The 15,921-nt window shown below is 38.7% G+C and overlaps 1 protein-coding gene across 3 annotated transcripts in view; it reads left to right on the forward strand.

Annotated features, from left to right (window-relative positions):
- The window catches only part of celsr1a (cadherin EGF LAG seven-pass G-type receptor 1a), a 130,471-nt gene that overhangs the window by 103,585 nt on the left and 10,965 nt on the right, over nt 1-15,921 (forward strand). For all 3 annotated transcript variants that reach the window (XM_052120504.1, XM_052120503.1, XM_052120505.1), the window contains 13 exons: nt 1,585-1,705; nt 1,796-1,979; nt 2,076-2,177; nt 5,566-5,660; nt 5,906-6,115; nt 6,835-7,018; nt 7,143-7,286; nt 8,619-8,796; nt 8,945-9,112; nt 9,822-9,948; nt 10,396-10,596; nt 13,871-14,045; nt 15,728-15,840. In XM_052120504.1, the coding sequence (XP_051976464.1) occupies nt 1,585-1,705; nt 1,796-1,979; nt 2,076-2,177; nt 5,566-5,660; nt 5,906-6,115; nt 6,835-7,018; nt 7,143-7,286; nt 8,619-8,796; nt 8,945-9,112; nt 9,822-9,948; nt 10,396-10,596; nt 13,871-14,045; nt 15,728-15,840 (2,002 nt within the window). The remainder of the gene's footprint in view (nt 1-1,584; nt 1,706-1,795; nt 1,980-2,075; nt 2,178-5,565; nt 5,661-5,905; nt 6,116-6,834; nt 7,019-7,142; nt 7,287-8,618; nt 8,797-8,944; nt 9,113-9,821; nt 9,949-10,395; nt 10,597-13,870; nt 14,046-15,727; nt 15,841-15,921) is intronic.

The following is a 15,921-nucleotide window of genomic DNA, read 5'->3' on the forward strand; positions in this document are numbered from 1 at the left end:
ATGTGGCTTGCTGAGCGCGGAGTGCGGAGGCTTCACGCTATTCTCTGTGGCATCCACACAGAACTTACCACATGCCCTATTTAGAGCGAGAACCACATTATAGCGACCACAAGGAGGTTATCCCATGTGACTCTACCTTCCATGCAACTGGGCTAGTTTGGTTGCTTAGGAGACCTGGCTGGAGTCACTCAGCATGCCCTGGATTCGAACTTGTGACTCCATGGGTGGTAGTCAGCGTCAATACTCGCTGAGCTACCCAGGCCCCCATGTTAGTATGCTTTTAACCAAACTGGTCAGTGAGCATAATCGGTTTCTTACTGGTTAAATTGGTCAGCTCAATCTGATGCATTCTTGTCTCAGAATAATATTATTTTCTGTTTTCATTTAGAACATTATGGCAATCATCTCCATTCCATTGTTGTGTGTTTGTGTGTGTGTGTCTGTCTGTCACTGTCTTGGCTCTTCTTCACAAAGCAGGGGAAAACAACACATTACATTCTGTCACATGCCCACACAAGCTCAGCAGATTTGTTACCTCTCTTTTATTTTCATATTTAATCTACTAAACCTAGAGATCAGCAATGAATTCCCTGCGTACTCATGGCTCACATAAGTGTCTTCTCCTCTGGCTCTGTTGGCATGACTGTCCTTTATTAGATAAAAACTCAAACACATTGCTAGCACCTGATACTGTTAATAAGCACCATGCGGTCATGCAGTCTGCGTTTTTAGCATATTTGCAAGCATGTTTCTAAAGCCGTCTTCAGAGATTTTGTTCAGCACAAAATACGTTTAAGGACATTTCAGAGCTGATTTTCAAATGTGTGCGCATGTTTCTTTGCAATGTAAACGGTTCTAGCTATTCAAGCTCAATTCCATAAGTCATTGCATTCCAAAATGTCCAAGATCACAATTCATAATGCAATGCAAGTATGTGTTGCATTCTCAGTGTTGTCACAAGGGCACTTTTAATGTCTTTCATAAATTATGAACTTTCGCTATGGTCAGTTTTCTCCTCCAGACAAAACTTTGAACAGTTTGATGTGGAAAATCGAGCTTGTTAAGCTAGAAGCATTCACATACTAGACTAGGCTATGTTTAGCTGTAGTCGAAGGCCACCCAAGGAAATGGTCCCAGGACTATATTCCTCAGTAGTTGGTCTTTATTTGCTTGTACAAACAGGCACAAGCCTGTTTCCCATCAGTTTCCTGTCTTTTCAGTATTATGTTATTACTTACCGTGTAGAGTCTACGAGCCGACACCTCAAATCTGTTGATCCCTACGCCATGACAAATCTTGCCCATGACTAATTGCAGTTGTTCTTGGTTGATGTATGTATGAATGTACGTGAATTATATGTATGAATTATACTTAATTATACGTCAACATGAATTCAAAATGGAACCTATTTACTTTCTGGATAAAACCAAGTCCCACCCTACATTTTTTTCTTGTTGAATATAGGGTATCACTAGGAATGATGTCATATTATGCAAGACGAATGGGTTGTGAACATCCTGTAGTGCATCTAAAGTCAACGTGCACGTTTTGTTACATTTATGTTTAAATGTACTTTTCGCACAGGGTGGAGAAACCATGTCCTCGGGGTTGGTGGGGCAGCCCAATGTGTGGCCCTTGTAACTGTGATGCCAGCAAAGGGTTCAACCCTGACTGCAACAAGACTACAGGAGAATGTCGTTGCAAGGTACAGAAATTAGTTTCTTTGTTCGACTTTTTCAAAGCTTGCTACATAGAAAAGTCAGGGTTCTATGACAAAGTATTCTTTTCAACACAGGATAACTACTATCAACCAAAGGGCAGTGACACATGTTTCCCCTGTGACTGCTTCCATTTGGGTGCCAACTCTCGAACCTGCGACCCAGAGACGGGTCAGTGCCCCTGTAAGGCGGGCGTGATTGGCCGGCAGTGCAACCGCTGTGACAACCCTTTTTCTGAAGTCACCGTCTCTGGCTGTGAGGGTATGTACTGAATTAATCTTACCTCAGCTTACTGTAATGTGCGTCTAGACTAATGCCAAGCAAGTATAATCATGTTTTTCACCCATAACTATTTAGTTGTGTATAACGCCTGCCCGAAGGCCTATGATGCTGGAATCTGGTGGCCAAGAACCATATTTGGACGTCCAGTCGCTATGAATTGCCCCAAGGGATCTATTGGTGAGTGCTAATGGTGTTTGATATTGTGGCAACGTAATATGGATATCTAAATTAATTTACAAACTAAATGAAGATAAGAGTCTACATCGTAACAGGCAAGGTTGGGTTTAGAAATATCCAAGGGCAAATAATTAATACGAATGTTGGTTTTATCACCACAACATTTAATTTGGTGTTGTTAGCTGCTGTGGTTTAGCTTTAAGTGTAAGACTTTGAAGTGAAATCACAAGTTCTGTGCATATGTCAGTGTTGCTGTGGTTTCTCTCGCTTGCCATTGCCGCCCCACCAGTGGCGTTACCCAGCCCTGTTAACAAAAAACTCTCATTGGCAGAGTTCTGCTGTTAGATCTTTTCATTGATCCGGTAAATTAATTATTAGAGGCAGCCGGTCGACAAACACAAAGGACTGAGGGACACAACTTGGCAGAATTTGTAAAAAGACACAATCGCTGCTAAATGACTATGTGGGGAGAATGGGTTTGGAACAAACTTTCTAATTGCGAAACTCGTATACCCCTGTACTGTCACTGAAATTTTAGCATTAAAAGTGAAATGTGTTGTTTTCCCATTGCTCAAATATTATTGTATCATAGATTAATATGCAGAGACCATAAGTAAGCCACTTGTTGGTTAGTTTCCCTGAAAGTGTAACACTGATACTCTGTCGCGATCAAAACATCGCTCTGTTTGAGCATCGTGACCAGAACGAAACATCGGCTTAACCAATGGCGTGAGTTCGTGAGGGACTATCTGTTTCTTCAAACAGTTCAATGTTAAATTCAATCCCACGATTCTGAAGAAAAAAAATGTCTTATGTGATTTACAAAATCTGGACATAAGGGTACTAACACAAAGTAAAATATAATTTATTAGAGGTTCTGACTAAATGTTCTCTGCTTCAATCTATGCAAAAATGCAATAAAGTTTAAAATTAAATATATAAATGTAAAATCTCCACAAGAGGGTACATTACAAACTAAATAGCACCATGTTATATTGCAAAATAAATAAATCATAAAAAAATAACAATTCTGTTAAAAAAGTGCATACAAACATTTATGAAAAGAACAGAGAACAGAGTAAACAGTGCTTTAAGTTTTTTTTAGCAACAGTAGCAATTAAATAATGTAAAAATTATAATATAAAACATTAATAAAGGTAATTTAATGCAAAACGAACCTACTTAAATACTTGACACTCTTTACTGTGTGATAGATCTACATTAATAATGATTTGATGTAGTAACAGACAGCATGCAGCTGATATACATTTAGACATTGCACAGATCTAAAGCTTTGAAGAAATGATCCCATCTGTTAGTACATTAACGGCTGTGTTTGCTTTAATATCTCGTCAAGACAGCACAGATTTAATCCCATCTGTTTACACTGATAATTCATTAACACAACTGGTAATTCATTAACACAACTGCTCGTTCAGTCCCTTGTCATAACTAGACTGGACTACTGTAACGCTCTCATTGCAGGCCTTCCTGCATGTGCTATTAGACCTCTCCAAATGATCCAGAATGCAGCAGCACGTCTGGTCTTTAATGAGCCTAAGAGAGCACGTTACACCACTCTTTGTCTCTCTCCACTGGCTGCCGGTTCATGCACGTATTAAATTCAAGGCCCTGATGCTGGCATATAAAACAGTCACTGGGTCTGCTCCAGCATACCTAAAAACATTTATGCAGAGCTACGTTCCCACCAGAAGCCTGCGGTCGGCTAAGGAACGTCGCCTTGTCGTACCAAAACAAAGAGGCACCAAAACACTTTCCCGGACTTTCAGTTTCATCATACCACGGTGGTGGAATGACCTTCCCAACTCAATCCGGGAAGCTAACTCACTCTCTATCTTCAAAAAACGGCTAAAAACACATCTTTTCCAAAAGCACTTAACCGGTCACAAAAAAAAAATAATTCAAAAAATAAAAAAAAAATTATTTACATTTCTTGTTGCACTTAAATCTGTTTTGTATACTATTCTGATGATAGTGAAACTTTGTAATATGGCACTTTTTTGTACCACTGCCTCCCTAAGATGATTCGCTGATGTTCTTCCTCTTTTGTAAGTCGCTTTGGATAAAAGCGTTTGCCAAATGAATAAATGTAAATGTAAATTTACATTAATATTGCCTGAAGAGGGGTATTTTGATTAAGAACAGCGCAGAGTCTGATGCAAGTGTGTCTGCATTCATCACGAGATACAAGCGCACGGACAGACTATGCACGCGAGCCTTTGAAAACAGCCGGCTGTGATCAACCAGCTCACAGGTAGTGAATTTAATCAGATCTGGGAAATGCTGGTTATTTTTTTGCATCGGTCAGTGGCAATTAAAATATTGAACTGAGCAGAGATTCTCTCACACTCCCAGCTAATCATGGCTGCACCCTGCAGTTAGTAAAGCACTATGCTGGACGACAAACATCTTTGGCTGTTGCGTTTTAGTTTATTCAGAGTTTCATGCAGGAGCGCTGTGTTTTGTAGATGCCATATAAAGTTTATCAACATTTAAAAAGTGATCATCTTGAAGTGAAATTTGACTGACTTAGAAATGCATGCTACTGGAATGTTAATATACATTGCAGAACTGTTAGAAATGATGTTGCGAGGGTGTCTGAATCAAGATTGTGATCTTTTAACGATTAATCGTGCAGCTCTACTACCTATCTATCCATCCATCCATCCATCCATCCATATGTCTGGCTGTCCGTCTAACTGTCTGTCCGTCTGTCTGGCACTCTTTCTCATCTATCTATCTGTCTGTCTGTCTGTCTGTCTGGTTGGCTGGCTAGCTGGCTGGCTGTCTTTCGGACTGTTGGGCCTCTGTCAAACCTTTAAATTACAAACTTTTAAACAGGTTTTAGCTCTAGATTTTTAGCTTTGTTAGGCCAATATGAAAGTTTATCTAGTTATTTTTGCAATTCCATTTGGTGATGCCGAAATTACACACTTCACCTTTAATGGTCCTCTCACTAAGTTTTTGTTCACGTCATCTTGGACTTACACTGACACCTAGGGGCACGGATGCAGCACCAGTCAAGCACAATAGTTTTCAGTTAAAAAATGTGCCAGTGTAGCAACTCACTATTCACAGTCACAGCCATGATTAATACATGAGTGAAAATATCAAATATCAGTTACTGAGATTACGTGAGTTGTATTCAGCCGGTCATGTGATCCTAACATGGCAGGCCCCATGAGGTGACCATCACCATGTAGAACAAAACAGCGTTTATAAGGTTACTGATATGACTGGAGCCATCATCTCATATGAGTCATCATGATTATATATGTACGTTTCAAAATTGCAGTTGATTTCTTTAGAAGCAAAACGTTTTAATTATTGTTGTAGTTTATCACAAATTCTTCTTTTAATACTTTAGGCACTGCCGTCAGACACTGCAGCGATGAGAAGGGCTGGCTGCCCTCTGAACTCTTCAACTGTACCACAATCACCTTCTCCCACCTCAAGAAACTGGTACATTTAACTGTTTTGAAAGGATCGTTCTCCAAAAATTTAACCTCTGTCACCATTTACTCATGTTGCTCAAAACAAGAGTGTCATATGGGTTTAAAAGAACATGGAGGTAATGATGACAGAATTTTCATTTTAGAGTCAACTAAATTTAAATTTTATTCATGTCATTTTGAAGAGGTTCATATTGCTGTGGGCATTTGTGTTATGGGCAAGAAGTGTATCTTTTTCCACGGTTTTCTCTTCAGAATGAGGAGTTGCATCGTAATGAATCAAGGATAGACGGGCAAAAATCGAAGGAGATCGCTCGCATGTTACAGAACGCCACAGATCAGACCAGCTCCTTCTACGGGAATGACGTTAAGACCACGTACCAGCTCATTACCTGGATTCTGCGCTATGAGAGCCAGCAGCAGGGCTTTAACCTGGCTGCCATGCGGGATAGCAAATTTCATGAGGTGGGTTTTGGTTCTTCATCTGTTCTGCTTTTTAATTTGATAAAAGTCATGTCTTGCTTCCATTTTTTTCTCTGAGTATTCTGTTTCACTCTGAAATACCAGTAAGATTGGTTGCTAATGCCGTTTCATATTGACTTGAACGATTATGTATATTCCTCTGAAATCTTAAGGCAAATTTCTTAGTTCAACAATGTAAAAGCCTGAAAAAAAATGTGCTTGCTGAAAACTGATGGCTCAGTTAAATTAATATTAACAGAGATTACTTGTGCTTTTATTCTGGACAATCATTTTGTTCTTGGTTTGCTCAACTTTGGTTATGGGATATGTAAATGGATCTGTAATTTCTCCTTATTGGAATGATTTTAGTTTTTACTTTATAGCAGTGTCATGTTTGTTAGAGGTTGTTTTTCTATTGACCTCTGCACTGCATAAGCATGTTGGTTCTGGAGGTAAGTAATAATTCTTTGCCATAGCCCAAAATTGTGAGCTTGTAGTCTTGAGGTTTAGTGGATTACTGTAAATAACACAGAATATAGTGACTGAGTTTAGAGCACATCTGGCAACATGAATGCACTTATCATGATACATAGTTTCAGGATAAGAATGTGTTTAAAGACCACATTCATTATGTCTCGACTTGGCCTGAATTCAGTATGTTAATGGCCAGAACTGAAGCCAAATCTGTGTCTGATACTGAAATATGTATGTGAATATTTCAGAACCTCGTGAAGGCTGGCAGTGCAATCCTGGATGCCAGGAATAAAGAGCACTGGGATCAGATACAGAGGACAGAAGGGGGTACGGCACATCTGCTGAAGAACTTTGAGGATTACGCCAACACTGTAGCTCAGAACATGAGGAAGACCTACCTAAAACCCTTCATCATCATTACAGAAAATATGAGTGAGTGGCAAAGCTAATTCATTTTTAAAAATTAGAGCTGCTTAGCGAAATGTGAAGTTGGTGTAATGCATTATTACATGCTTAACATTGTTTTGCAATTAACCTTTCTTCGATATCTCCGCAGTTTTTGCATTAGATTATTTGGATCCAATGTATCCGGATGAAGCAAAAATCCCCAATTTACAAAAAAGTGACCAAGAGTGTCCGAAAGACTTGAAATCATCTGTTTTGTTCCCAGAATTCAGCTTCAAATCATCAGATCATAAAGGTAAAAACATACATCATAGTCACAAAACAACAATGAATTATGATGAAGTAAATGAATAAAACCCTTTTTTTATAAACTCAAAGACAGAAAGGTTTTCACACTACAGATACAGTATAGTAGTCATTTGTATGAATATAGTTGCATTAATAAAAACACTAGGTATCCTGTGATAGTAAACTTATATAGATATGAAATAATCATACAAATATGTTTTATGGAAGTTCATATATATATATATATATATTTCTAATTGCTTAGTTACCTAAAGTGTAGAGGTATGTATTTAAGGAATAAACCCTGGGATAATGCTGTGAGTTAAAGAAACAGTTCACCCATAAATGAAAATTCTCTCATCATTTACTCACCCTCATGCCATCCCAGATGTGTATGACTTTCTTTCTTCTGCAGAACACAAACAAAGATTTTTAGGTCCATACAGTGCAAGTGAATGGTGACCAGACATTTTTAGCTCCAAACATCACATAAAAGAAGCATAAAAGTAATCCATACAACTCCAGTGGTTAAATCCTTATGTTCAGAAGTGATATAATAGGTGTGAGTGAGAAACAGATCAATATTTAACTCCTTTTTTACTCTAAATCCCCACTTTCACTTATTCATCTAAGTCATGTTTGGTAAGTGAAAGTTAAAGTGGAGATTTAGAATAAAAAAAGGACCTAAATATTGTTCTGTTTCTCAATCACATCCATTATATCGCTTCTGGACATAAGGATTTAAACACTGGAGTCATATGGATTACTTTTATGTGAGTTTTGAAGCTACAATGTTCTGGTCACCATTCACTTGCGGACCTACTGAGCTGAGATATAAAAAAAAACGTTATATACATCTGGGATGTCATGAGAGTGAGGAAAAAATGAGAGAATTTGAATTTTTTGGTGAACTATCCCTTCAAGTAACATTTCACACTTTTAATTTTGAAAGGTTCATAGCACCGCTTTAACCCTGTGCGAATTCCACTTTGAACAGTGGACTTGTTTCAGCATCTCAGGAAAAAAATGTCAGTTAAAGTATGAACACACATACGTTTACATGCACTTGAACATTTTCATTTCTGTCAGACTTACTGTAAACAATACAGTCTTTCCTTCAAGTATTTGATTACACCTTGTGTCAGGTATACGTGGATAGACAGATGAGGACTTGAGCTCAACTGTGTAAAAACCTGTTGTAGCTTGATTATAATTGCGTATATAAATGCACTGTTCATAACCTAGCATTGTTATTTTGTCAGTAATTTTGTAATTATATTCCATCATAATACAATACATTCCTACTCATTTTTCCACATGCATTCTCTTGATCTGATAGTTTCTCCTACGGATGATGAAGCATCTCAGAGCAGCTTTGATGAAGAGCACGATCAGGCCTTGAGGAAGAAGAGGTACATTGAGAATCTTCCTCCATTTCCTGTGGCTGCAGTCATCGTCTATAGAACTTTGGGTCAGCTGTTACCAGAGCATTATGATCCTGACCGCCGCAGTCTCAGGTACGCAATGCCACAAGCAGACTTTTCAGAAAGAAGTTTTGTAAAGCAGCATTCCATACACATGCTCTTACACACTGAATACAGAACATTGTTGCTTCAACACTGTTCGGCATGATCTATTTTACATAATCGGCCATTTTTCCTGCAGGCTACCAAACCGTCCGGTCATTAATACGCCCATCGTTAGCACAACCGTATACAGTGAAGGCGAGCTGTTACACATGCCTCTGGAGCGACCAATCACACTGGACTACAACTTGTTAGAGACGGAGGAGAGAACTAAACCTGTGTGTGTGTTCTGGAACCACTCGATCAAGTGAGACACAATCCCTTCATACATATACACCTGTTTATATGCAATACGTAGATTAATTTCTTAGAACGTAAAGATTTCTAACAAGGCCCAGACTTGATTGCTATATAATGCAGATGAAAAGAATACATTTTTAGTGTTCAATGCTACCAGTTTTAACAGAGCCATCATCATGTCACACCCTCCTCTGTCTGCGATAGCTGTTCAGTCATGACGACAGTTGTAAGCCAACCCTAAATTCACCATGGGTGAAATTCCCTCTGGAATTTCTAATATCCATTCTTTTTAAATAAGGGTAAAATAAGGTCTGTGTTTGACATTACTGGAAGAGAATTTCATGTTCTGTTTTACAACATAAATTACACAGAGTCAAACAGGAATTTTACAGCTGTTGTTTGCTTGCTTACAAGTTGCAACATAAGGAAGGCAACAGTTATCAGATGAATTACACATCATTCACACAGAAAGAGGGCAGTAGTGTGGACGCTACTCGCAAAATTTCATGCTAGCTCATGCATTCAAGAAAATATAAGTAAATTCATTAAAAAACTTAAAAAATCATATAAAGTCTGTGCAGTCCATCTCAGTGGGTTGAGCAGGACCGGTTACATCAATAAAGAGTGTAAAAAAAAAAAGCCCACTTTTTTAGCAAGTACTTACTAGTTAGTATCTAAACGATTAACTGAGTGCGGTATCTCTGTGTGTGTATCAGTGTTGGAGGAACTGGCGGCTGGTCGTCTAAAGGATGTGACCTTATCTCCAGAAACCACACCCACATCAGCTGCCAGTGCAATCACATGACCAGCTTTGCCGTCCTAATGGACATCTCCAAGAGAGAGGTAATGTGGCTGAAATTTTCCAAAACATACTTTACACAAGTACACAAATGCAGATGTGAACACATGTAAAATGCATGACTTTAGCTAACCCAACAAGATTCTCTTTACACTGTTGTTCCGCCATGACAGAGGTTGAGTAGAAGTAGATGGTTTATGCTAATGCTCGCTATAGTGCCCCAAGAGGCATTGCTGAGAATGCAGCGAGCGTTGGTGTTGCATTCTGACACATTTTGAAATATAGCGATGCATCTACTTTCATGGACTTGTTTAGTTTATGTAAAGTTGTGTATGTTTCAGGTCTTAATTTTCCCCACTCACTCAATTTGATTTGAGCATTTCTATTTCATTTTGGACGTTTCAAAATCCTCCACTCCATTTCCCTCCATCCTGTTTTATCACTTTTCAATCTAAACGCCTGACTGTATTGACTCTCTTTTGCTCTCTCAGCATGGAGATGTTCTTCCTCTGAAGATCGTCACATACACCACCGTCTCCGCCTCCCTGCTGGCCCTCCTCATCACCTTCATCCTGCTGGCCATCCTGCACAAACTACGCTCCAATCTCCACAGCATCCATAAGAACCTGGTGGCTGCACTTTTCTTCTCCGAGCTCGTCTTCCTCATAGGAATCAACCAGACCGACAACCCGGTGAGGAACACATCTTCCAAAAAAATTCTGTTGAAAACCTACATGGATTAAAAAGGGAAAAAATACTGCAAGCTATTGTAAAAAAAAAAGTGAGAATGAAGACAGAAGACCACACATGAAATTAGAAGGATAGCTTTATGGGTTTGATCTTTCATCAAATCACAAGTGAATGTTTAGATCTCAAATGTGGTTTTGTGTCTTCTCATTGAGTCTGTCTCACATAGTAGTTTTTCCTCTCAGCGATATCCAAAATTAAGATTCCCTCCTCAAATTCCACTAATTACTTGCTTAAGTCTTTAATTTAAGCTGGATTTAATTGCGGGCATGGCAGCATCGTGGTTACATAATAGAAAATGATTGACAAATGGTATGATTACCGTGAGGTGGAAAACTGCTTTATTTTTGGTTTCAGATAATCCGCCATTGAGTTGAAGAGAGCTGTTTCAGTGTTACAAATCAATTATATATGGGGTTTGACACACAGATAGACACTGCCTGTGTTTGTTGTGTTATTGGCTGGACAGCAGCCCTAAAATTGTATTCAGATTAACTATTACTGTCATCATGTTCTCTTACATCCTGTTGTTCAAAACCCTGTATGACTTTCTTTTTGTGTGGTTTGAACAATATGAGTAAATGATGACAAATCAAGCTTAAATAGGCATTTGAAACCACAGTGGCTTGCCTAGTATCTGTGATAGTTTAACAACTCAAGATGTTTGCACTTTTGATGTTCAAATTCCACTTTCCAAATAGATTATCTCATGGAGACATGCTGGGACTGGTGTCTGCTTGCACTAGGGGTCGAGTCAGAGTTGCTCTCACATTATTTTAATCAATGTGAGGCCAGTCTGCATGTTATGGTCTTAACCAGACACAATGTTTAGCTCTATGTCTATACAGATGGGCTTTTATATGTACAGTGGCTACAAAACCTATTTGGACACATAAAAAATGTCTTATACATATAACAAAATATCAAACAAAATGGCATTAATTTAAAAACAATAAATATAGCAATAAAAAACCCCAATATGGTTTATTTGTGATAAAGTGGCGAGTAATACACGATACATTTGCAAAAACAAAAGAATTTGTTGCAAAAATTGTTTATCTGAAATGTTATTCAATTATTTTTTATTTGCGGCAAAGTGGCATGTTAATATTCAATACATTTGCAGCAAACAATACAATTTGCCGCCAAAATATTTTATTTGTGACAAAGTGGCAGGCAGTTAATGTACAATAAAATAAAATAAAATTTTAAGCAAACAAAACATTTTGCAGCAATGTTTTTTTTTATTTGCGACAAAGTGGCTGTCAATATATGATACAATTACAACAAACAAAACAGTTGGCTGCAGAAATTGTTTATTTGTGACAAAGTGGCTGTTAATTTTTGCTAAAATTTGCTGCAAACAAAGCAATTTGCCACAAATCGGTTTATTTGCGGCAAAGTTGCAATGTATGATAAATAACAAATTGTGTGTTAATGTACGAACATTTTTTAGCGAACAACACAATTTGCTGCTAAAATATTGTTTATTTGTGACAAAGTGGCTGGTAATATGGAATACATTTGCAGCAAACAAAACCATTTGCAGCAAAAATGTTGTATTTTTAACATAGTGGCAGTTAATATACAATCAGTTTTAAGCAAACAAAAAATTTGCCGCAAATGTTTTTTATTTGTGACATAGTGGCAGGTAATATGCAATAAATTTGCAGCACACAAAACAATTTGCCGCAATTGTTTTATTTTCGACAAAGTGGCTGTTAATATATGATATAATTACAGGAAACAAAACAATTGGCCACAAACATTTTTTTGCAACAATGTGTCTGTTGATTTGTGCAGATATTTGCAGCAAACAAAGCAATTTGCCACAAATCTGTTTATTTGCCGCAAAGTTTCAGTTAATGTATGATAAATGTTGCAGCAATAAAATTTGTATTAATTGCAATAAAGTTGCGTGTTAATGTACAATAAATTTGCAGCAAAAAATAGTTTATTTGTGATAAAGTGGCTGTTAATATATGATACATTTAGAGCAAACAAAACAATTGGACGCAAAATTCTTTTATTAACTACAAAGTGGCAGTTAATATGCAAGAACATCGCAGCGAACAAAAAATTTGCCGCGAAAATTGTTTATTTGCTACAAAGTTGCAGTTTACTCTATGATATATTTGCAGCAAATGTTTTTATTTGCGACAAAGTGGTTGTTAATTTATTACAATTTGCTGCAAAAAAAGTTTATTTGCAACAGTGGCAGTTTATGTTCGATAAATTTGCAGCACATTTTTTATTTTTTATTTGTGACAAAGTGGCAGTTAAAAGTGCTTTGAGCTATTTTTTTTGTAATTATGGAGAAAATATTCCTACTCCCTGTAAGATATCACTGAAATAAGTGTCCTTAGATATCTCACCAGTCTCTGTGACAGCTCTAGACTCTGAAAACAGCAAACAAAAATGTGTCCACAGGCCACAGTCTTTGGCGCTTTCGCCTGTCAGTAATTTTTTGCGGGGTTATCATAATGTTGTAGTTGAAGCGGATCATTGGGACTTAATGCCATTTTGAGCATTCATAATGGTTGTTAGTTGAGGGCACTATTTTGTTAATGTTGTGTTTGACAACTGTGGTTACATGCACTAATGCTGCTCTTCTCGATGTCAGTCTCAACATTGCCTTTGATGTGTGGGGTTTTGGAAAGAGGGGGCGTGGCTAATTAAACTGCTCAGTCTTGTGGAAGTTAGAATGGCTAAAATTGCTTACAGCACCTTTAATATATGATACATTTGTGGGGAAAGAAATGTGCAGCAAAAAATAGTTTATTTGCGACAAAGTGACAATTAATATATAATAGATTTGCAGTGAACAAAACTATTTGCCGCAAATAATTGGTGGTGTTGAATCTGCAATAAACTTTTGGCACCAGTGGACAGTTTGCTACAAACCTGTGGCAAAAATAAAGAGTTTGGCACACAGCTAAATATACAGTCATTTGGGTTTGTTCTAAAACTTAGTTAGTTTCCTCCCTATCTCTTGCCTTCATGGGCAACTTCTATGGTAGCATCCTAACTGAAATGGAGCCTCATAAGAGACTACAATTATTTAATTAAAATGAAATACATATATTTTTAATTGCGACATATGTGTCCTAATACATTTTGGGCCAGTATACAGTATATCTTTCTGGATCATTGAGTATGAGGTACTGTTTAATGGTGCTGTTGAATGCTAATCATATCTCCCTTATCTCTCTTTTTTAGTTTGTGTGTACAGTGATCGCCATCCTCCTGCACTACTTCTACACGTGTACGTTTGCCTGGATGTTTGTTGAGGGTTTGCACATTTACCGCATGCTCACTGAGGTCAGGAACATCAACCACGGCCACATGCGCTTCTACTACGCCATCGGTTGGGGAATACCTGCCATCATTACAGGTCAGAGACAAAGAAACACCTAAACACTCTCAAATCTACAGTATTCTCTCATACACCCAATCATGCAGCATTTCAGCCTTATATTTGTACACTCAATTACTCAACATAAGTGCACACTGTCAACATAGACACACACCTACAGTTCAATGGATTTTGCTCATGAATGTTCCTAATAGTATAAGGGAAATGCTTGTAAACCACCACAAAAACACATGCACAGTCGTGCTCGGACTCGCCCCGCCTTTGATTGGTGTGTGATCTCTGTGGGAAAGAGACAGTACACCTCTGTCTTCATATTACTATCTATCTGTCTGTCTGTCTGTCTGTCTCTATCTATCTCTCTCTCGCTCACTCTTTTTTCTCTCTGATGGCTCTGCACTCTTTAATGGGTGTCACTTTCTCCACTGGCACATGTCCAAAGTAGTGAAAAAGCCTTTCTCGTACAAATAAAAGAATCTAACCCCACTCCTATCTGCTCCTCCCAGTTCAATGAATGGCCTGCCTGCTCTCCTTACTCTATTTTATAATGTTTCTTTTGCCCATACTTCGCGTTAGGGACAAACCCTATTAAACTTAGAAAAAGTATTCAACTTCACTAGACTCGCAAAGGAGGGAGCCATATCTAGAGACCAGAATATAATAGAAACATGGAATTGAGAAATGCCTTGGAAGCAACCGAGAACATCCCAGCAACCACCTAGCAAACGTAAACAACCACAGTGCTACCACCCAGATGTCCCCAACAACACCCTAGTAACCACCTAAGACACCATAGAGCCCTGATTGCAACATGCTCAAAAGCACTCTTAAAAAGTCACCACCCACATGGCAAAGTCTGGAAACCACCCAGAACATCCCAGTAACCAGATGTTGCTGGGATGCAACTATGCAGGGTTCCATGACAACCACATAGCAACACTTTTGCAACCACCCAGGACACCATAGCAACCACCCAGAATGCCCTTGTAATTGCATAGCGACATGCTAACAACCACTATGAACACCTTATCAACCGCATAACACAGCCCTTGTAGCCTCCCAGATCACACTGGCAATCACATAGCACACCCTAGCAAACACATTGCGACACCCTAGCAATCATTCAGGAGGTCAAAGCAACAACCTAGTACACCCTAACAACCACATAGCATGAACCATTAGAAACCACCCAGGAGACCATAGCAATACCCTAGCATCCAGCCAGGACTCTGCACTCTGATTGCAACATGCTCAAAACCACTCTGAACAAGTCACCACCCACACGGTAATGCCATGGCAACCACCCAGAACATTCCAGCAACCCCATTGCAACTACCTAGGACACCATAGCAACTACACAACAACACACTAAACAAAGATCAGAACAACTTAGCAACCACATCACAACATCCTTGCTATCACCTAAGACACCATAGCAACCGCCTAACAAACCAAACCAACCAGAATGCCCTAGCAACCATCCAGAAGACCTCATCAACTCCCTAGCAACCACCAAGCACACCAAAGCAACACATTGGTGATCACACTTTGAATGCAACACACTCAAAAGCACTCCAAACAACTTACCAACCAGTTAGCAATGCCCTGGCAACCACCCACAACACTCTAGTACTGTGGCTGTGATTTTCCACAGGTAATAGCAATCACACTGTCTTTAAAGATGTAAAAATCATGTTCATCAGGTCTGGCTGTGGGTCTAGATCCTCAAGGCTTTGGGAACCCTGACTTCTGCTGGCTGTCTGTCCACGACACTCTTATCTGGAGCTTTGCAGGACCCATCGCTGTCGTAGTGCTGGTCAGTGTGTCCATCATACATCTGTTCATCCATACAACTAGTCTCACTTGATTCTCCATACTCAATGACACAATCTCTTTA

The sequence above is a fragment of the Xyrauchen texanus genome, chromosome 47 (genome assembly GCF_025860055.1).
Source record: "Xyrauchen texanus isolate HMW12.3.18 chromosome 47, RBS_HiC_50CHRs, whole genome shotgun sequence".
Classification (NCBI taxonomy): domain Eukaryota; kingdom Metazoa; phylum Chordata; class Actinopteri; order Cypriniformes; family Catostomidae; genus Xyrauchen; species Xyrauchen texanus.